The sequence below is a fragment of the Grampus griseus genome (genome assembly GCF_964374135.1).
Source record: "Grampus griseus genome assembly, chromosome: 15".
Classification (NCBI taxonomy): Eukaryota; Metazoa; Chordata; class Mammalia; order Artiodactyla; family Delphinidae; genus Grampus; species Grampus griseus.
Window position 1 is genome coordinate 18,793,908 of NC_139009.1, and position 21,535 is coordinate 18,815,442.

A 21,535-nucleotide genomic window follows, 5' to 3' on the forward strand; every position below is an offset into this window, starting at 1 on the left:
TAATCTGGCTGTGCTGTTTCCTGTCACCCAGAAACTTTTCTCAGCAGCTTAAGCACCTTCGCGTCAAGCCCGGATGCCCACCGGGCAGTAAAGCTTTCTGAAATCATTGGGTTTTTGTCTTAACAGCCAACCAACTCCTGGCTCCTCCCGGCTGCACTTGGAATCCACATCAGGCCTTCGGGGATGCTCCCCAGATGTTGAATAAACACTGCATCACCTGACTGATCACAGAAGTAGCTGCAACCATCTAGGAATCTGGAGACGGGAGAGACTGACTAACATCTCGGTGATGGGATGAGGGCACAGTGCCACCATGCTTTTGTATAACTGTCACCCATATTTTTGTGTGGAGCTGTACATCATTTCCATTACTGTACAGTATTCTATTATATGACTCTACCACGATTTACGTATCTGTTCATTGTTGATGTCATTTGGGTCGTTCTCATTTGTTTTGGATGTTTGTAGGTGTGTGTGGCTATTATAAACAATGCAACTGTGGACATCCTTGTTCATGTATCCTGGGACATATATACGTGCATTCGTTTCTCTGAGGTGTACACGTAGCTGTGGAACTGCTGGGTCATAGGTCTACTTTCAACTGTACTAATTAACTCCAAATTGTTTTCTAAAATGGTTGTACCAGTTTATACTCCCACCAGGAATGTATGCATTACCGTTATTATACAGGATGTGATCAGACTTCTTAATTTTCGCCAAACTGATAGGGGTGTGATGGTCTTTCACAGTGGTCTTAATTTGCATGACCTCGGTTACCTGAATGCCTTTCATTTATTACTGCCCAGTTAGATTTCTTCTTTTGCGAAATGCTCTTCAAGTCTTCTACCCACCTTCTGTAGGTCATCTTTTTTTTTTTTTTTAAACTTACTTAAAAGTCTAGTCAAGTCACTGAATCATACAATTCTAAAACTTTAGAGCTAGAAGGGACCTTGAAGAACTTCTAGTCTGATATCCTCTTCAAGAGATGAAAACTGAGACTCAGGAAAAGTGGCCTGCCTGAGGCCGCACAGAGAATCACTGCGGCAGGGTTCAGAATCCAGGTCTTCTAGTTTGAATGCAACAGTGTTCCTTCCTGCTCCTGTTTCTGCCGTCTGTCCTGCCAGCCGGTAAACGCAGCTGTCCTCTACCTGGCTGCTCTCCTTTCACCTCAGCCCAGCCTGCTCTCTGTCCCAGCCTCTAAACCACACTGCTCGCCACACCTCGCTCTCTTTGACCCAGGAGAGGCCAGCGTGGCCAGATGAGCACTAAAGTCTGCTGCAGGCTCCCTACAGAAACACACACTGACTTCTCCGGCCTGACTATCCCACGTCACGTGCCTCTGGAAGGATGAGACCATGGGGCTTTGGCCTGTTGTATTCCCTACCTCTAGAAGAAAGGGGCCAAAAACACAGACCAGGACGGGAAAGTGGTCACCCTTACCTGTCAGTGCCATTGAGCCCAGGGCTGGAAAGTACCTGCATCTTCTCTAAGGCCACCATCGGAAAGCTGTTGGGACAGATAATAGCACACTCAGGCCCCATCGGGTACAAGAGACTGGTGCCCAGCCAAACACTGAGGTGACCCAGGTCTTCAACTCCTCAAGAAGGGGAAGGATGTGTCCTGGGATCACAGCCAACCAGTGGCCCGTCTGTGAGAAACCACAAACCCTGATTCCCATACAAGCCGTGGATGAGCCCTAGAGACAGACGGCCAGCTCAGTGCAGACCCATGACCTTGAAACGGGGCCTGGGGGGTGGGAGGAAGGAGACTATGCAGATCCCCAAACAGGCTTCATCTTACTCGTGTTCCTGGAAGCGTCTGCGGTCGTATTCATCAAAGATGGGGCGCCAGGCGTAGATGTTGATGACGGCCACAGCTCCTGCGATGAGCAGCATGAGCGTCAGCTTGACCATGTGGCTGACCTGCACCAGCATGATGGTGGCGATCAGGGACAGCACAGCGACGTAGTTGTAATACTTGGGGTTCTCCACGCAGCCGTCCTCTATCTGCACCCTTGAGGTGCCGTTGGTGGGTCCCATGTAGTACTGGAGACAGCTAAGCTGGAGGCCAGGACCGTAGGGGAGAGCACGGGGTGCAAGGGGACAGCAGAAACTGGTCAGAGAAGGCGGGGCTGTGGCAGCTGCCACTTCCCACGGTTCCCTCAGAAACACCGAGAAAGAAGAAAAATTGACCAGGGCACAGTAATACAAAAGGCAGTTAATTCCTGCTAAGAGCTTTACCATCATCTCCTCTGAGGGTCATGAAAATTCTCTGAGTATTTTAGTGCTGCCACCATCAGAGGGAAAATTCGGAGAGGCCGCCCTTGCCCCAAGTGATGCAATTAGCAAGCAGCAAAGCCAGAACCAGGAGTCCGCTCGTTAGGTTTCAAACCCAACGTGCACTTGCCCACAGCACTCTGTTGCTTCCGGAGGGGCCGTGAGCCAGCCAGGCTGCCCCTCAGAGCTTCACTGCGACGGCAGCCAGTCTCCACTCAAGCCCTTCATTTCTGGAGTCTGGTCGCCGGTCCCACTGCTGGGCAGACGTGGTCAATGGAAAGTGCATCCATAAACCGAATCGAACCTACTTTTCTTCACGTTCACCCACTGGCGCTTGTCTGGCTTTGGGGAGGCTCTCAGCATGTGAGTCTAGCACGTGCAAAGTTTCACACCTCCCTAGTTTTTCTCCCCTCCACAGGACTTCCAGATGTCCTGCCAGTGTCCGTGACCCTGTCAAACAGTGGCCCCCAGACCTCAGCACCAGGCTCCAGGGGGGCGTCCTGACATGCAAGGGGCCCAGGCCTTTTCTTCCCTGCTCTGTGGCCACCAGCAACCCCTGGGCGTGTCAGGTTTTGGAGCTCCTAACTCCATTCCTGCTGGACTTCGGATCAATCGGCCCTAGGGCTTCTCACGTACACTGCTACCAGAATAAGTCTCCATGCTGACTTTCCTCCCATGCTTCAATTGTTAAAAATAAAGCAAATAATATAACATTATATTTGCAAAAAGCAGGACTCTAAGAGACTGTATCTAGTACAGTACTACCAACACTGGAGGGAGCTGGGAGGCCTGACCAGAGAGCACCAGTGACAGCTCCAAGTGCCCAGTGCTCAGTGAACTGGCTGGTGGCTTCCCACTGCCATCCCTTCTCCCCAAGCCTCTGCTGCCCCCTCACGGGACCCATGTGAACTGAGGACAACAGAGCAGAGGATTTCGTCTACCGCTAGCCATCTGGGCTCAGTGAAACTGCCGTCCCAGTGACCCACCTCTGCAAGGTGTGGCCTTGTTCAAATGGATGAAGGCCAAACAGGAGCGCTCCTCTGGTGGAGCCGGTTTACCTCCCTCGTCCTGATGGATGCCTGATGCTAGCCACACTGTAGGGAATACTTAAGATACACAGAAAGCTTAGGAGTATTGGGGCCCCTGAACAGTGAGACATGGAGAGAGAAAACACAGGACGGGGATTTAGAACTGCTTCAATTCTCCACTCTGTTACTTACTGGCTGTGTGACCTAAAACAAGTGAGTTAACCTCTCTGAGCATCATTTTTTTCACATGAAACTACAGATGATACCGACCTCTCGGGATTGTTACAGAGATTAAATGAGACAACATATGTAAACCACCCAGACGGGAGCTGGTGCCTGGCGCTGGGCTCCTGGACCCGGGGAGAGTGAGGAACTGGGGAAGACAAGGCAGCCTCAGAGGCATCCCGGGGAGAAGACCCCGCCATTTGGCCAGTATGATCATTTAGGAACCTAAGTGCCAGTCCAAAGCTGTGTCTACTGGGGGTGGGGAAATGGGCTGGCAACTGCTCACGCAGGCTAATCCAGAGAGTGGGCGTCCCTTCAACAGCACAGCAGGGGCTCACCATGTCCACGACGTTTGCCATGACCAGAATGAAGATGGCCAGCATGGCCCAGGTGTTCCTGGCCCAGCGCGTCCGGTCGATCCAAGTTGAGAAGGCCACGATCTTCTTAGGAAAGGCCTAGAAGGATGGAATTTCCAGGCCCTTGTGTCCTGACGGCCTTCCTCCCTGTAAACACGACTGCTAACCACTCTGCTTGCTCCCATACTTCCCAGGAACCTGGAGAGTAGTGCCGCGTGTGTGCGTCAACCAAAACCTGGCCGCGGCAGAACCGAGAAGGCGCGCGGATCCCGGCTCTGTCTGCCCGTCCTGCTGGATGTGCAGGTGACACACCACGGCTGCCAGATATCAGAGCCCTTCCCAGGGCTGCGCGGCGACCGGCCTGAGCCTGTGGGCTGCACCAGCAGCAGCAGTCCACTCACTGTCGCTGGGCAGCAAAGCCACGCTGGGGGAGAATTTTCAGGGCCGGCCGTCTTTGCCTGGCTACATACTCCTGCTTTCCCTGGGTCAGGGTTACCTAAATCCCCCAAGTTACTCACAAGCCACCTGCCAAATTAATGTTCCTAAAATGCTGCTTTTCCCTTTTTTTTCTGATCAAAAACTCTGCCTGACACCCAGTGCTTATAGGAGAAAGTCTCAATCCCTGTGTGTGGCTTTCAGGGTCTTTCACAACTGGAGCCATTCCACCTTCTAGCTGGGCCTCCACTCCTTTTCTACACAGGTTCCCATTTACGTAGACTCTGGCTCGCTCCGGGGCCTGGCCCAAAGTGGGTGCAGAGCCGATAATGAAGACGTGTGTAATGAACGGATGGATGAGTGCCTGAGCCAGCCCAACGGAAGTCCTCCACTTGTCAGGATCTGACAGGACACAGCTCCATCAATACGCACTTTCACGGGGAGCGATGCTCACTTCCAGACAGCTCTGAGCCAAAAGGAAAAGTGCTTCTTACCCGAGGAAAGATGGCAGCCAGCGAGCAGACGGTCAGGGTCAGGAGCAGGACCTCGCCAACCACAAAGGTCACATAGTTTGTCATCAGCCTGTGAGAGAGAGAAAACAATCCAGGAGAGGGCCAGAGGGAGTAGTGGGCTGGGTCAGGGGCCAGGACAGTAAAGGAAGGGAGACAGAGGGCAGGCCCCCTAAGCAAGGCACAAGCCTGTACCCGAGAAGTTCCACGTCATACCAGGGAGTTGCTGCCGACTGTGTGCAGGGCCTGGGGACACGGAACCCTCCCCAGCTGTAACTGTTCTGTGGGACATTTCTTAAAGAAGGACAGACTCACAGATGCCCTGGGCAGAGCCCAGTAACACCTGGGAAGGGATTCTTAGGAACAAGCATTCTGCCGTGTCGCAATGATGAAAGGGGAGAGCACAGAACAGAGCCGCTCGCTGCCGAGGGCTGCTGAGGGTTTCAGCGTTCACCGCTGTATCCCTAGACCTTCGCCCCAGGCACAAAGCAGACAGCAAATATTTGTGAAGTGAATGAAGGAATTTGGTCCTCACAATAGTTCTGAGTTAGCGAGGGCAGGTTTTATTATCTTCAGATCATCATCATCGTCATCTTTCACTTTACAGATGAGTAAACTGATACTCCAGGAACCCTTAGTGATGCGCCCAAGGTCATAGAAGAAATAAGTGAGCGAGCCGAGTCCAGAACCTGGGACCACGTGACGAGTCCAAGGCTCTTTAAGTTCCCCAAACTGTGATCAGAAGAGGGCTCCACACCCCCTCCTTTCTGGTGGGGAATCCCTGAGCTGGAGGGAGCTGCTGATCGGCCACGGGGAGGAAGGGAGGGAGGGAGGGGGCAGCCATCCTTCAGCTGGGCTTCAGCAGACGGAGCAAGGATTCCAGAACACCCTGCCTTGCCCCAGAGGACCTGCTGCTGTGAGAGAGACCAGTCTGCACCCAGAGCCTGAAATCTGTCTTTTATAACATGAGCCAAGAAAGGGAGCCGATGAGCCGTGGTGACCGAGATTGAGGAGCGTCCCCGTTCTGTCTCCTTGTCCCAGAGCCACTCAGACCCACCCAGCCAAGGTCTCCATCCCCCCGGACCCTTCTTCCCTCAGCCTTCTCAACCCTGGTGTGACCCCCCACTTTGACGCGAGTGCTATTCTAGGACCCAGGAGCAGAGAGAAGGAAGGGGGTCCAGGGTGCAGTCCCAGCATTCCCGGGGGCTGCTCCGGGGGATGGGGGGCAAGGAACAGAGCCTGCGCCCCTGCGTCAGGCTCCAGCTGAGGCCCACACCCCGCAGGCCTCTGGCCTAGGAAGCTCGTCACCTTCCACCCTCCCCTGGCTGTCAGGGCCTGCCCTGCCCCTCCCTCACCAGGGGTCGATGAGAATCTCAACCAGGGCGGTGCAGAGCAGGACGACACAGGAACAGCTGAAGGCGGCCCCACTCTGCTTCTCCTTCTCCACCGAGTAGCGGGTTTCCATCTCGCGGTCCATGAACCGCATGGACAGGAAGAAGGTGTTTCTCTTCTTCACTCTGCAGTGCAAACAAGCCCTATGAGATGCAAACATCACATCTGTCTCTGCCCGCCAGGAAGGGGCCGTATTTACGATGACTGACTTCCTGGACCCCACGCTGGGGCCAGACAAGGCACGTGCCAAGGGCAAGGGGCCAGCTGCCTGAGGGGCCACTTACACCTGGGCGGACTCCCGCTCCAGCAGGGCCTCGTTGAGCAGCTGGTTGAGCTCGTGCTCATCCTCGGAGGCGTCCACCACGCGATCGGCCAGGTCCTGAAGCCGCAGCCTCCGGCGAGGGTTGGGGAACGAGGGGTTGTCAGCCTGCAAGGCAGTGTGGCAGAGTTGGGGGGCAGGCGGGATGGAGGGGGGAGAAGTTGGGGAAAGACAGGGTGGTGTTGGGGGGAAGGGGAACTAAAGGGATCACACGAGCACCAGCCCCTTGAGTCTCAAGATCATTTCTCGGGAAAAGTCTTCCCTGTGCTGTCACGTGGCTCCGTGCTGCAGTCCTTCCTGGTTTCCCTGGGACTCCAGGTCCCAGGCCCTGGGGCCCCTAACAGAAGCTCTGCAGTGATCGCCCACTAACGGCGGCGTGGGGAGCAGCCACCGGGCGCCCGAGTGGGAGACCTGGAATTTGAGGCTGCTGCTGGGTCAGCGGGGTCCTGGCACCTCCTGCTACGAGGATGGGGGTGTCACACAGCCACACCCTTCGGCATCCTTGGGGATGTAGAAGACCCCCCACCCTACGCTTAAGGGCGCTCTTAAAGGAGCTCAGACCTGGCTCATTTGGGGGAGGAAGACCTGAGGGGGAAAGCTACGGAGAGAAAATAACATCCTTATTGCTAGTGGGGTGTAGGACTGGGGTACCCCCTACCATTTTCATTCCTGGTCAAGAAGGAAAAGCCTCCGCTCCAAACACATGAATCCAGACTATGGTCACACAGCCATCAGCCCAAATAACAACTGGGAACGGGCTAGCGCTGTCTGCACGGGTCTAAGCGTGTGTCTGGAAGCCGGAATCCAGATACCCTGGGCTTAAGCTCAGGTGTGCTGCTGGTTGAGTCTGACCCCGTATAATCCATGTCCCCCCAGCCCCAATTTTCTTCTCTGTAACATGCTGTGGACGTTCCGTTCCAGTACCAGGAACCTCTGTCCCTGAAGCGTTTCGGGAGCAGTGCGACACTGGCTAATTGTGAGGAAAGAAAATCTCCGGCCGCTAAGCCTCTGCGTCCTTCTTGTGAGTGAGTTACACTGAGTCTGTATTAACACTTTCCATCAAGAAACTCACAACAGGGAAAAGCTACTGAGTGCTGTGGTGCTCATGGAAAACCCAGTTTATCTTCAGCCCTCTACCCTTGTCTTCCAGCACGTGATCTACAGGCACGGGGCAGTTCTGTCTCCCCTGCAGCGAGACCAGCGGTGTGGCCGACCAGCTCACGGCAGCCTCCGCGAGGCCGAGACCCGTCTCAGCACTGGCCTCTGTCCGTGGATAGACTCAGGAAGCTCTTTAGTAGTGGATGGATCCTGGACGCTCTCCCAAGGTGCACCCCATCCTCAGGGGGCATCCTGTTCATTCCTTTGGAAACCCCTCATCCGTGCACAGGACTTGTGGGGTTTGGACCTAGCCAGAGAGGTGAGCCCAGCCCTCTAGTGTCACTTCTGAAACAGCTCTGGATCCTAGAGAAATTTCCGTGGGGGTCCTCACTGCCCTCAGATCTCTAGGATTCTGGGACACGGGAGCCAGACAAGGCCTCGGAAGTGAGCACCTCTTCTGACCTCAGCCACCTCCACCCCATGTAACTGACGAGGAGACAGTGAGGTCAGGGGGCGGGGCGGTGACCAGCCCAAGGTTACACAGCCACCGAAGACAGAGGCCAGGCTAGGGGCCAGGCCATCCCGGGCCTCGCCCCGCACGTACCTGGGCATCTGGCTCCTCGGACGTGGAGCCGCTGGTGTGGATGCTCCCGTTGGGCTCCTTGGTCTCAATGAGGGCAGGGGAGCCGGGCTTTGAGGAAGGTGGCGCTCCGTTCAGCAGAGCCTGCAGCAGAAGGGAGTGGTCGTCAGGAGCCCCCAGGCACTGCCAGATGCCCACCCAGCGTGGGGTTGGGCTGCTCTCATTCTGGAATCTTCCCACCAGAGTTCAGAGACCTTCTAACCTTGGAAATCTCACTATTCAGTTCCTTCTCTAGACCATCAATTTTAAAACGCTGTAATTTTCTAGTATCCATTTCTAGTATTACAACTTTTCTAAGCAGAGAAAGACCCTATTGTTCCAACTCCTATTTTTAAAACAGTAACTCAGTGACACAGTGATTCACAGAGATCTTTTCTGGGGTCGAGCCCTGTCAAATGCCTTCCAAAAGTCTGAATAAATTCCATAAACCAATTTCCCCAATGATCATTTAATTTACTCTGTCAAGGAAAAATACTGCTTTATACAGGAAAACAGCTCATTCATTCATTTACCAAGTATTTACTGGGTACCTACTGTGTGACAGGAACTGTTGTAACTCCTGGGGACACAGAATGTTCTAACCTCAGAGCCCACCTTCTAGAGAGGACGGCCGGACATCAGCGAAGTAAAGCAGTAAATGATTACAGAAGGTCAGAGAGCAGTGATCTGGAGAGGTGTAGGCAAGGGACACAGGGATTGCTGGGGAGTGACGGTAAGGGGAGTGGGGGAGGTGTCACCATGAAGATGACATTTCCATGAAGACCCGGAGCACATCACGCGGCTCTCAAGGACGGGTTCCAGCAGGCGGAAGCCCGGAGCGGGCTGGAGGCCCGGAGTGTCTGAGCAGCAGCCAGGAGGGCGGCGCTGCCCAAGGCCAGTGAGTGAAAGGGGCGGGGCGGTGAGGACCTGCTGGATGGGGTTCCTGACCTCAGGGGACTTTGGCTCTTCCTCTGAGATGGGGACCGAAGGAGGGTGTGGAGCGGGCAGTGCGGGGTGGAGGGGGGTATGTGTGTGTGACATGATTTCACCTAACACCCCAGCAGGATCACTCTGGCTGCTGTGTGGAGACGTGGAGGGGGGGCAGAGCAGGGCGACAGACTGGGAGACCACTGCGCTGACCCAGGCATGAGATGGCTCGGACGAGACGGCGGTTGCCAGGGTGTGAGGAGAGTGGGGCGAGAGCTATAGCTTGCAGGGAGGGGCTCATGGATTGTAGAGGGGGGTCAGGATGTCTCCAAAGGTTTGGGGCTGAGCAGTGAAAAGAACAGAGTTGCCACTGATTGAGACGGGGAAGACTGAGGAAGAGCGGGTTTTAGGGTAGAGAGATCAGGAGCTCAGCTTTGGACTGTTATATACACAGATGGAGATGCACACGTGGCTGCAAGTTTAGTGCAGGGATGCCGGTTGGGGCTGAGATCTCAATTTGGGAGTTGTCGGAGATGGCATTTAAAACAACTGAATGAGGGCTTCCCTGGTGGCGCACTGGCTGAGAGTCCGCCTGCCGATGCAGGGGACACGGGTTTGTGCCCCGGTCTGGGAAGATCCCACATGCCGCGGAGCGGCTGGGCCCGTGAGCCATGGCCGCTGAGCCTGCACGTCCGGAGCCTGTGTTCCACAACGGGAGAGGCCACAACAGTGAGAGGCCCGCGTACCGCAAAAAAATAAAACAAACAAACAAAAAACAACTGAATGAGACTAACAGCAAGGTCAGTATAGATGGGAGGTGTCTTTTTAACACTTTGGAAAGGATCCACTGTGACAATTCCCCTCACACTCTCCTCCTTCTCACTTTGTTCAGCTAAACCCCGGGGAGAGGCTTCTGCAGATGGAATGGTATTTGCTCCTATGAGGCCCAGGGAAGCCGCCGTCACCACTTTCCCTACTGCTTCCCATTATCACTCACACATCATTCACGCGTTTATCTCTGCCCTTGACTACTTCTGACTGACTGCTGAGCAGGTTTGGTGATTTGCTGACATGGCCTTCTCAGAGCACATCTTGAGTTGGAGACATCTTAAACAATTACTGAGCTAATCACATGGGCTTATGATAATGGCGTTAAGTTGTTCACTTAACTCACACTGGGGGCTGACAGTTGCTGCAGCGCCTTATAGGGAAGACGACTGGTATAATCTACAGCAGCTCAACTTCTAAGCTCCCCGAGACAGATGCGTCACAGTGCTGGGCACGAAGCGGATGCTTGATACACAGCTGATGAGCACAGTAGAACAGAAGGTTCAGCTCTCTAACAAACAAAAAGCGTCTACAAACCAGAGGCGGAAAAAGCCCTCAAAGCTTAGATATGAATATGCAATTCACAGAAGAAAATCACCAGACTGACAACCATGTTACAAGTGTCCAGTCTTACTAATAACTAAAGAAACGCGATTCAAACAATAAGATACTGTGGGTTCATCTTTCAACTGAACGAAGAAAAAAAGTGAGGAAAGAGTCAGCACGGGCACAGGCAGGGTGGCAGGAGGTAAGTAGCAGGCACATGGGTTAAACTTTCAACGTACAGAACCTTTAACCCAGCTTTTCCACTTTGCGACATCTACGTTTTTTAGGTAGGGGCACTAAGAAACAGTTAAAAGTCAACTTTACAACACACTAAAAACCCGGATTGCCCCAAAACGTCAGGAAAATTAGTTTTGAAGGGAACAGCGCCCACGTTTCCATGAGAAATGGGCCCCCTCATTTGTCTGATGGAGGATTTACGAAGAAGTCTAACTCCCGTTCATTGGAAGCTGTCGCCTGTGCTCCTGTCCTGTGTGGCAGCACCCAGGCCACGGGGCTCAACAGCCCACAGCCCGGCCCCACTCCTACTCACCCAGAGCCTCTGTGCTAGTATTTTAAGCTACACGTCCACGAACTCCACTTTTCTCTAATTGGAAAACTGAATAATGACTCCTGCACACCAGCTTCGTAAAGACACTGCTGCCAGGGCCCCATCCGTAACCCTCCCGGGGGTGTCAGGTGCCAAGAACAACTCCTGAGTCAAATGACGCACCATGCAAGGGTTGATTAAATAAAATGAGAAAATGCAAGATCAGAACGAACAGGAATGCGTGTGGTTGTCACAAAGATACGTTTGACTGCTGCCCTATGACTTCAAGGTGGTCACCAGTACAACCAAATTTGTGGGTAATTTTTTTAAAGGAACAGCATTTTTAAATGTACTAAAAACGTTTTTTGCCAGAAATGGTAAATGTTCTGTCACTTCACAAAGGTAGCTGATTTCTCAAACTGTTGTCGATCACCATCTTGTAGAATAGCTTAGAAGGTGCACTGTTCATTTGTTCCAGTGAACATACTGAAGTTGTGCATGTAGCACTCTTTTTTTAAAGAATAAATTTATTTATTTATTTTTGGCTGCGTTGGGTCTTCGTTGCTGCACGCAGGCTTTCTCTAGTTGCGGCGAGCGGGGGCTACTCTTCGTTGCGGTACGCGGGCTTCTCGTTGTGGTGGCTTCTCTTGTTGCAGAGCGTGGGCTCTAGGCGCGCGGACTTCAGTAGTTGTGGCCCGCGGGCTCAGTAGTTGTGGCTCGCGGGCTTCGTTGCTCCGCGGTGTATGGGATCTTCCCGGACCAGGGCTCGAACCCGTGTCCCCTGCGCTGGCAGGCGGATTCTTAACCACTGCGCCACCAGGGAAGTCCCCTAGCACTCTTAAAATATGAAGACTCGATAATTCTGTGACCAGGTCAAGTCTCATCTCATGGGGCTCCACTTCCCGCCGTGACATTTCCTAATTTCCTGCAGGACAGCCCCCTACTTTCCTGAGTTCTTTAGAGCATTCACTGTAGCTCAGACTTCACACCGGGCACGAAACATGCACCTCGTACTACCCTTTGCTCCAGCACTCAGCAGCTAGCGGGACCTCTCACAGTCCTGCCAACTCTTCTACAGTCTCACCTCCAATCCCTGCCTTTCCCTCCCCGCCGGCCCAGGGGGTGGGTGGAGGACTCACCGAGCCGCTGAGGCCATTTTGGGCAGCTGTCCTCTTCACCTCTGGCTTGGACGCAATGATGAGGTAGGTTTCGATGCCCTTCTCATCCAGGTAATCACAGCGGCTGCCCCCATCGCCTGGCTCCACGTCGAACTCGCCTTTCAGGCAGTCCATGGTGCTCTGGGAGATGTGCACACGCCTGGGTTCCGGCGAGAGGGGCCCTGAGCACAGGCCCCGTGGCAGCCCCCACCCTACCCCCGGGGACAGAGGCGGAGCGGTGACGGGCAAGTCCTGGCGCTAAGTGGCTGCGTAGGCAGCCCGGCACCTCCCCTTCTCTGAGCCTCAGCTTCAATCCATGAGACAGTTTGTCCTCAGGCTGCTGAGGGTATCAAATGAGATGAGGGATTTGAAGTCTGCTCTGAACACTAAGGTCGGAAGGCCTGGTTATCATCCACCTGGTGTGATTCTCCGCTGCAACACCTGCTGTCAGGGGGTAATAGCCCGTTTCTGGGGAGTCACCACCAGGGAGAGAACTGTCACTGCCTCCGAGAGAAGCCCCCTGACCCAGGCGGGGAGGGTTTCACCGCATCCTTGGTCCACCCTGAGGGTGGAGCCTGCACCTGACTGGCCGAGTCTGTAAAGAACTCAGGAAAGATGTGCAGGTGCCTTAGAGCCTGTTAGGAGACTCTCGCTGTAACAGTGCCCTTCGGGGTGACCTGCGCACGGAAGGAGTCCAGCCCTGACCTCAGAGCCCCGAGGCCCCGCAGAGGGTAAATGGGGCAGGAGGACAGACTCCTGCAGAGCCCCGGGCAGGAAAGGCCCAGGAGGCAGGCGCTGGAAGAAGAACACTGCTCCTGGGTGCGAAGGGCTGCTTCCTCGAGGCCCCCTATCCCTCGTCTGGGCCACAACCCTGAGATGGATGGGACGGTCCCCTCCCCTGGCCCCGGGAAGGAACACGCGCTCACCCGGGGATGCCGCCGGCCTCCATCTTGTTGGCCACGGTGACATCTGTGGACCACACGTCGTACTGCCAGCGCTTCTGGCCCAGGACACCCCCCAGCACGGTGCCTGTGTGCACCCCGACTCGCATGTCCACCCCAGTCTTCGTCTTCTCCCGTACATACCTGCCAGGTACACACAGAAAGGAGGAGGGGTCAGGCCTGCCCACAGCCAGGTGGCCAGCCCCCTCCCCAGCCCCCCAGTGGGAGGCATTCTGCACAGCCTTCCTCCCCTCCAGGCTACAGGGCCTACAGGCTGCCCCCACTGCTTTCTGCCCACATCTGAGCCACCCACAGCTGGGGCTACAGCAGGCAGTGGCCAAGGCCAGACTCAGCAACCACAGGCCAGTGTGACTCGGGGTGGTGATGGAGGGGCAGGAAACAGCAGAGACCCTCTGCCCCTGGGGGACCTCCAGCTGTCCTCTCCCAGCCATCCGTTTACTCATTTGTGCAGCTGACCTGCACTGAGCGCCTACTGTGTGCCAGGCCCTGCACTACGTGCTGTGTGTGCAGAGGGGAAGAGCTCCTTGCTTGAGATCTCCAGGAGGAGACAAACACGAATTTCAGCACTTTGCCCAACAGTGATGGGAGTAGAGGTAAGAGTCTCTAAATCCTGAACTATGGCCCCAGGGGAAAGGCAGCATCTGCTTCTTTCCAGCCAATCCTAGAGGGGCTTTACCCTGGAAGACAGTAAAAATGCAAAACCACCCCCTTGGAGACGGTGGGGAAGCACACGCCCAACTCCTGGACTCAGCAAGGGGCCTGTGGGGGCTGATACCACCCAGGGCCCACCAGAGGCCTTGAGTCCACGGCAAGGAGCAACACCCCCCCCCCAGGGACCTCCAAGCCCACAGGCGCAGTGACAGCAGTGGGGAAGAGCCAGGGAGGCAGAGTTCACCACCCTAGAGGCTCACAGTGGTGCAGGCAGGAGCCTTGGCCGGAGCTCAGAAGCCAGGGTTCCAGTCCCATCTCTGCTGCCCAAACACCTCGTGACCTCAACAGTCACTTTACTGCTGTACTCGGGCTTCCTGATCCAAGAGATGGGCATGGAGATCTCTGAGCCTATCTGTCCTGGGGGGTCATGATGAGAAAACACGGAGAGAAGAGATGGGGGGGGACACTTGGGAGGAAAAGAAAGCAAATGGAAGGTGGCAGAATTTCATGATGACTGCACCTTCCAGCAGAAAAAACTAGCGTGGACTAAAGCTAGAAAGAATCCCTTGGAGGCTGCAGTTTCCCTCAGCGGTGAGGAAGGTAAGCCTAGCCCGACTTCCCAGAGCCTGGGACTGACCATGCCGCACCCGCCTCATCCCCTGACGAGCCCGGCTCGGGGCCTCGGGACGCACAGGGCCCACCGAGACAGAGCAGCGCGGCAGGCGTGCTGGTGCCGGAGCCGGGACCCACGCTCCCCCCACTTACGAGATGGCCTCCACCATGGCGAGCCCCATGAGGATGGAGCAGACGGCGTGGTCCTCCCGGTAGTCAGGCAGCCCACAGATGCAGTAGTAACAGTCGCCCAGAATCTTAATCCGCAGCTGGTGGTATTTCTGAAAGGGCAGGTCCTGAGTCCCTCCTCGGCAAGGGGGGGTGAGGGGCAAAGAAAGCAGAGGACGGATAGGTGGGCGGAAGTCCTGGGAGCCGGAGGAGGAGGGGAAGGCGCCCCCCACCCCTCCCCGGAGGGCTGGGCGAGGGTCAGGGCACTTACGGCCGCCAGCTTGTCGAAGCGGGCGAAGAGCTCGTTGAGGAGCTTCACGAGCTCCTGGGCGCTGCAGGCTGAAGACAGCTGGGTGAAGCCCACGATGTCGGCAAAGAGGATGCTGCGGAGGGGGAGGCAGGCCCCGGTGGTGAGGACCCAGGCGGCGTGCCGGGCTCCACGCTGCCCACCGCCAGCTCCCGCTCCAGCCCTCAGGCGGCCAGGTCCCCGCTCGAGCCCCGAAGTGGTGAGACCCTGGCACGTGCCGGGCGCACTCAGGGCTCCGGCGTTTAGCTTATCTCGCGGGTGGCGTCTGTACAATGACGGGCCTGGACCACGGGACCCGTCTCGGCCCCAACACCTGGCAGCAAGGCGGCCCCTGCGGGGGCTGAGGCTCACACTGTGGGGTGGCCGTGTTTCCAGGGCCCGGGAAGACTCTCGAACCCCGCAGTGCTCCGCCGACCCCCCCAAAGCCCCCGGCCTGCGCTCGGAGCCCAGGCCTGTAGCCGGCGCACCTGACATTCTCGTGGCGGTACATGTACATGGTGTTGAACTGCTGCTGGTCCTTCTGGCTCTCGTCCTTCTTCATGTCCTTCAGCATCTCGTCTGCCACGTGTTTGGGCAGGATGGAAAGCATAAGGTTCTCCTGTGGGGGAGGAGACACTGAGTGGGGAGGGCAGGGGCAGGCGCGGACACTCTGAGAAGAAACGCCCTTATCCTGGTGACAGGTGTCAGCCAGGAGCCAGGCGACCCTCCGCAGAGACCTTGCGGTGCACACCCCTCACTGGGAAGCAGCCGGAGGCCCAGGACAGGCCGCCTCCTGCCCTGAGCAGACTCAGCACCGTGACCTGAGCACCTTCAGAGCGCGGACAGAGCTCAGAAACCCGTGAAGAACCCCAGGCTTGGCTCTGTGCCTCCAAGGCACCCCCAATACCACAGGAAGGGTGACAGTGCCTACGTGTGCCCTTGAGGGCAGGGCTTCTGTGTGGCCCACCCCACGTTGCACAGGGCCATCACTCGAGAATCCAGATTCAACGTGACTGGAGACCTACGACGTGCCAGGTACCACGCCAGGCGCCAGGCTACAAAGACGAGTGAGTCCAGGAGGTGCCTTGGAGGGCCCCGTGCAGGGACGCCCTGCAGGCAGATGCTTGGCGGCTCAGAAGCCGCGGGTCAGACCCAGCAGCAGAACAGGAGAGAGGAGACAAGTGACGGCGGGGGTGCTGGAGGGTGGGTCAGAGGAGGGGGAAACGCAGGCAGCGGCAACTTGTCGGGAAGGAACCGCCCTGTGCCCCCGGGAGGGGAGGGAGGTGACGGTGGTGCCCGCTGGAGGACGGTGGGAGAGGCTGAGGGAGAACCTCAGGTGCAGGTCTGCAGGATGGAAACGGCAAGGGAGCAAGAGAACCGCGCTAATGGCGGGGAGGCGACTAAACCGAGGCCCGTGGGATGAGGCAGCGGGAAGTGAGGTCAGCCTGGGAGAAGTGTGGGTGCAGAAGGAGGCAGAGGAGGCTGGGGGAACAAGAGATGTGGCTGGAGGTCGCAGCCTTGGACCCCGGGGTGGAGCAGTTCCGGGTGACCAGGCCCGTGCTGCAGGGTCAGCCGCTGAAAGGGGAGGAGGGGACGGGTGGGGCGCGCGGATCCGGGAGTGCTGTGTCCAGTGACCTAGGGCCAGGAGCTACCTGGGGCAGGAGGGGTGGCCAGAAAACTAAGACCCGTGTCCTCAGCACCTGGGGTCTGACCAGGGGTCAGGGACCACAGTGAAACTCAGGCTGCAGGTCCCAGGCCTCGGCAGTGATGCCAGCCCAGCGGTACAGGAGCGGGGACACACCTCCGCCACGGGCCTGGACTCAGTGGGCCCTGAGGCCAGAAAACCCAGCTCTACCTGCCTTTCAGACACACCTGCTCTGGGGTAGGAGCCTGAGGTGTAGAGGTCGACTCCTCTCCTCTGGTGGACGTGGCCAAGAGGCCCCCAAGAGTCTGGCGTCGTCCCTGGGCCTCTGTCCCCACTGAGCCAGAGGACTGGGGCCTCAGCTCCCCTGGAGAAGACGGCTCAGCTGTAGGCGTGGCCCCTCCCTCCTCCTCCTAGGAAGGTCTGCAGGCCAGGAGCCCCCACCTGCTCGCCATCACACAGGGAGGTAGGTCCCTGTGCCCTATCTCTGTTCTCACAGGGAGAACCAATCCTCTTTCTTGCGGTGAATACCACTGTAACAAGGTGGCCCCTCTGCTCAGCATGCCTGACGCTGGCTCTAGCCTGAAGCACGGACAGTGGTTATTCCTGTTACCCTCCCATTTCCACAGCAATGTCTCTTCCACTGTTAAGAACCTTGCGGGTGGCACCATTACAGCTCAGGAATGAGAAGCCAAAATGACCCCAGTGCACCCTGCCTGGCTCCACCCGAGCCCGGGAAGCAGCAACCGAGCCTCTGGGGGCCCTGCAGCCCAAGCAGAGCAGGGGGCAAAGCCGCTGCCCTGGCAAAGCTCTCAGCTTGGGAAGAAGACGAGCCTCCGGGAGGATTTTCAAGAAAAGCCAGAAACACGAGGCCCTGCCTGCTCTCAAGGGTGGCCTGTGGAGAGAGCTGCTGGGGTCCTGAGCGGGAGAAGGAGACGGGGCTGAGGGGCAGCAGTGAGGGCTGGGGCAGGAATCCCAGGGGTCCCAGCCCACCCCACTTGCGGCCCTGCCCGTGCCAGGCTGGCAGGGACAGGGTCCGATCGCCTGGCTCAGACCCGAGCCCTGACACTCGCCGCGCGATACCAGGCCATCATTAAACTTCCCCGTGCCCTGGTGTCCTCGCCCGTAAAACAGGAGGGCTGAGCGACTCGTTACCATAAAGCACTTAAAACGGTGTCCACGCGTGGCAAGTGCTCCATGTACGTTAGCTGTTCTCGTGTCACTTGATGTGAAGTGTCACTGAGGCACTGAGACAGAAGGTGTCTCAGAAAGACAAGGTCTAAAGGTCCCCTGGGGCTTCCAAGCTGGCCATAGATTATCGATGAAGAGCTCCAGAGGGACGTCAGGGTCAGCAGGAAACGTTTTGGTCCCTCGGCCAGGCCCTGTGAGCTCTGTCTGGTCCAGACAGGATGATAAGGGGACACCAAGAGGGATCCTGCCTTCCACGCGCATCTCAGCCTTTCTCCCCTCAACGTGCATGCGGGATACGTGCCAACGCAGGGAAGAGGCAGACACGTGAGGGGCGTGGGCAGGGCCTGCCAGGCTGGGAAGAGCAGAGGGGGGCCACGGGACACCGAGGAGCAGGAAAGTCACAGCGCGGCGGGGCCTGTCTCAGCAGCCACCCCTGCCACAGGCAGGCCTCTCCCACGCCCCCCTCAGGCTCTTCCACAGAACTCTGTCCTCCCAGAAAAGCCATTCGGCTCCCTGGGAACCTTGGGGACATCAGAATGCAATCCAACCCTGTGAGGTGCCCGTGGCCCAATTTCCCTGGAAACAAAATGGGCCTCCCCGGAGGCAACCCGCACTGCCCTATCCTAGCACGGCCTGGGCTCCAGTACTGTCAACAAGGGCAGGATAAAGGCAGCAGCGGAAGCACAAAGCAGGGCAGCCCTGACACCCAGAACCCAGGTGCCTTGGAGGTCCACAGAGCGCGGAGGCCATGAGCTTATCTCTGGGGGTGCCACGTGGGGGATTTTCACTTTTTGCATCACGTGATTCTGTAACTTTTTGCAGGAGAAGAGATGAGTTCTGGGACTTCCCTGATAGTCCAGTAGTTAAGACTCCGCACTCCCAATGCAGGGGGCCCGACTGATTCCTGGTCAGGGAACTAGATCCCGCATGCATGCCACAACTAAGGAGCCCGGGTGCCGCAACTAAGAAGCTGGCAAGCCGCAACTAAAAAGCCTGCATGTCGTAACTAAGACCTGGCGCAGCCAAATAAATAAATGTTTTTTTAAAAAAAGAGAGAATAGACGAGTTCTGAAAGCAGATAACCCTTAAATGTCAAATTTTCAAATAACAAGAAAGCAGCTGTGGTTGTAAATGAAGGCTACCAATTGACCTGTGGGGTGTACGGAAACCCTATGGTCAACCTCAAAAGGTTAGCAGGCAGAGTCCACCTTAAGTCACTCTGATAAGACGAGTCTTAAATAAGAAGTAGGCGTACACAGAAAAAAGAACAATTTGTCAGATGAGAAAAAAATGCAACAGGCAGCTGCCACAGGACTGGACAGGAAAGAACATTCTAGTAGGTGGAGGGCAGGGGCAAGAAAGTGGCCGAGTGGGCAGCGAAGGAGGGGCCGGGCCCACGTCGCAACCCCAGGACCTTGGTGACAGCCAGGCTCTGCTCCCCTCCCCCTTCCACTTCTGAACTTCACACCCATGGATGGCTCCCCACCCGCGTGCTTCTCCGCGGCACTGAGGCCTCCTCCCCGTGACACCCACCTGCCTTCCTGGCCCCAGCTCCCCCTGATTTCCTCGGTGGCCCCTCCTGGGTAGACAAGCAGGACTATTTGCTTTTCTCTGCTCTGGCGTCCCTCTCTCTGGAACGGCCCCTCCTCACCCACCTGCCACCTCTGCAGAGCCTCCGGCCCTGCCCAGGTGTGCTCATCCCCTTCCTTACCTACACCCACTTCATACCAGTGTCTCTACTGATGCTGACCTTGTTTGCCCTTACATTTCAGAGATCCTCAACTCATTCCCGGATCCTGGCCTCTTTTAAGAGTGTATGATGCTAATGATGGATCTTCTAGAAAAATCCTCACACACACACAGAGGATCCTTAACATCCATCCTCAGAGTTGGGCTGAAGACCCCAACCTCCCTCATCCATGTCCTTGAAGAAGGAAGGAGGCTGGGATCCAAGTGCACTTGCCTGGCGGGTCCCACAGAGGGCACAGGGGTGGACAGGACAGGAGCCACCCAGGGCATCCTCGGGGCCCAGAGCTGGGGGATGTGTCTTGGTCTCCCCAGCAGACAGGCAGAGCCTGCTCTCGCTAACATAGCAGTTGCTATATGTTTTGGGAGTCATAAGAATGTTCTAAGCCTCTGACCCATTAATGGCTCTTCTGGGAATTTATCCAACAGAAATAATCCAGAAGAAATAAGATTTATGTGTAAGAACTTTAATGCAGCATCACTTACACTTGTGGAAAAAACTATAAGCAGCCCAAATGCCCAGAAAATGGCTAATTAGACTGTGACACATCCTCTGGATGGAAGATTATGCAACCTTAAAAATGATATTGGTGAAAACTGTTACAAGAAAATGATGAGAGAGAAAAGCAAGACATGAAATTGTATTCTGTGAAGGTGACGCCGGATGCACATGCATCGAAATAATGGCAGAAGGATAAATGCAAGAGAGAAAAGGGTAACAATGTGAGAGACGGAATTAACAGAAAACTTTACATGCTTTTCAAAATTGCTATATGGTTGTTATACTGCTGCTGCTTCTTTTTTAAAGTATGTTTTAAACTGGAAATAAACACAAAACTTCCTGTTGCCTCCAGCTGTGACCCTGACCCCAGCTTGTCTGTAACTACCAGCTTTCTTAGAAATGGACCGTCCCTGCAAGGCCACTGAGCTGCCTCCAGACTCCCACATCTGCTTGGCTCTAACCTGAGAAAGGAGGCTGACGGTCAGGTGCGAAGCAAGCAGGAGACCACAGCCCCCGGTGAAACGGGAAGGAGGCAGCGGCCCTCTCTTAGGGAGCCACGCGATAGAACCGGCGCCCTGGGCTGGCTTCTTTCTGCAGTTCTCAGAAGCACAGCAAGTCGCCAGGCACGTGGACACTAACGACCAGTATCAAGACCGTCCCTCTTCTTCCCTAAAACGTTCTCACCTACCCAGTATTTTCACGAACACGTCATATTGCCTCCACCTTGCGGGCGCCCAAATCGAGGTGTGGAGGGTTAGGTAGATTGTCCCGGTTCCTCGGCCATAGTGGCAGACCCGGAACGTGGACCCAGGGCTCCCTGACCGATGGAACTGGTGGGTTTTTCTCCACCAAAAGACGTACTTTTCACACTCTAACTCTCTCACCTGCACCGGACGTTGTTCTGCTATGAATGTGAAGAAACAGAAGTGCCCAAATCTTATCTAGTAAAGACCTGACAACACGGCTCCCCTGGGGCTGAGCCCCGTCCCTGTGCTGTTGTGTGGGGCGGCGGGTCCTCTGTGGGTGCCTCAGCGCGCTGGCCCAGGCCCACCAGACCACAGCGGGGCACCGGGGAGAGCAGGCCAGGCCAGGGCCGCTGCTGGGACTCTTCCTGATGCTCAGCAGAGAAGGAGGGGGAGGGTGCTGCTGGGGCGGACGCAGGGGAGGCCTGGGCTCAGTGCTGGGCAGGCCAGGAGACTGCCCTGAGCCCACTCCCCTTTCCCCACAGGCCGAGGGGAGGAGGAGAAGGGGGCCGATGCTGAGAGCTCTGCCTCAGTGACTGACAGTGGGTTCTGGACGTGACCAACCATGAGGGCCCTGAGATGCTGGGTCACCCCAAAGCTGCAAGAGAAGCCAACTGCGGCAGCTCCAGAGGGGCTCACCTAGACGGGGGTGCCACCAGGTCTCCCCTACGGTCCAGTGAGCTGCCACTGGACTGACCGCAAAGGGCCCAGAGGTGCGTGGTTCCCGTGCGAACCTCGGCATCACTCGACGCTGCTACTGGAGGAGCAGA

The 21,535-nt window shown here is 56.3% G+C and overlaps 1 protein-coding gene across 1 annotated transcript in view; it reads right to left on the minus strand.

The window, feature by feature from the left end:
* Positions 1-21,535, minus strand: part of ADCY3 (adenylate cyclase 3) — an 80,341-nt gene that overhangs the window by 6,319 nt on the left and 52,487 nt on the right. Inside the window, exons 3-14 of the mRNA XM_082672220.1 lie at positions 15,430-15,560; positions 14,927-15,038; positions 14,641-14,768; positions 13,189-13,347; positions 12,245-12,422; positions 8,243-8,362; positions 6,506-6,648; positions 6,185-6,346; positions 4,815-4,902; positions 3,868-3,984; positions 1,801-2,060; positions 1,441-1,506 (exon numbers count right to left, since the gene is read on the minus strand). Coding sequence (XP_082528346.1) covers positions 1,441-1,506; positions 1,801-2,060; positions 3,868-3,984; positions 4,815-4,902; positions 6,185-6,346; positions 6,506-6,648; positions 8,243-8,362; positions 12,245-12,422; positions 13,189-13,347; positions 14,641-14,768; positions 14,927-15,038; positions 15,430-15,560 — 1,664 coding nt within the window. The remainder of the gene's footprint in view (positions 1-1,440; positions 1,507-1,800; positions 2,061-3,867; positions 3,985-4,814; positions 4,903-6,184; positions 6,347-6,505; positions 6,649-8,242; positions 8,363-12,244; positions 12,423-13,188; positions 13,348-14,640; positions 14,769-14,926; positions 15,039-15,429; positions 15,561-21,535) is intronic.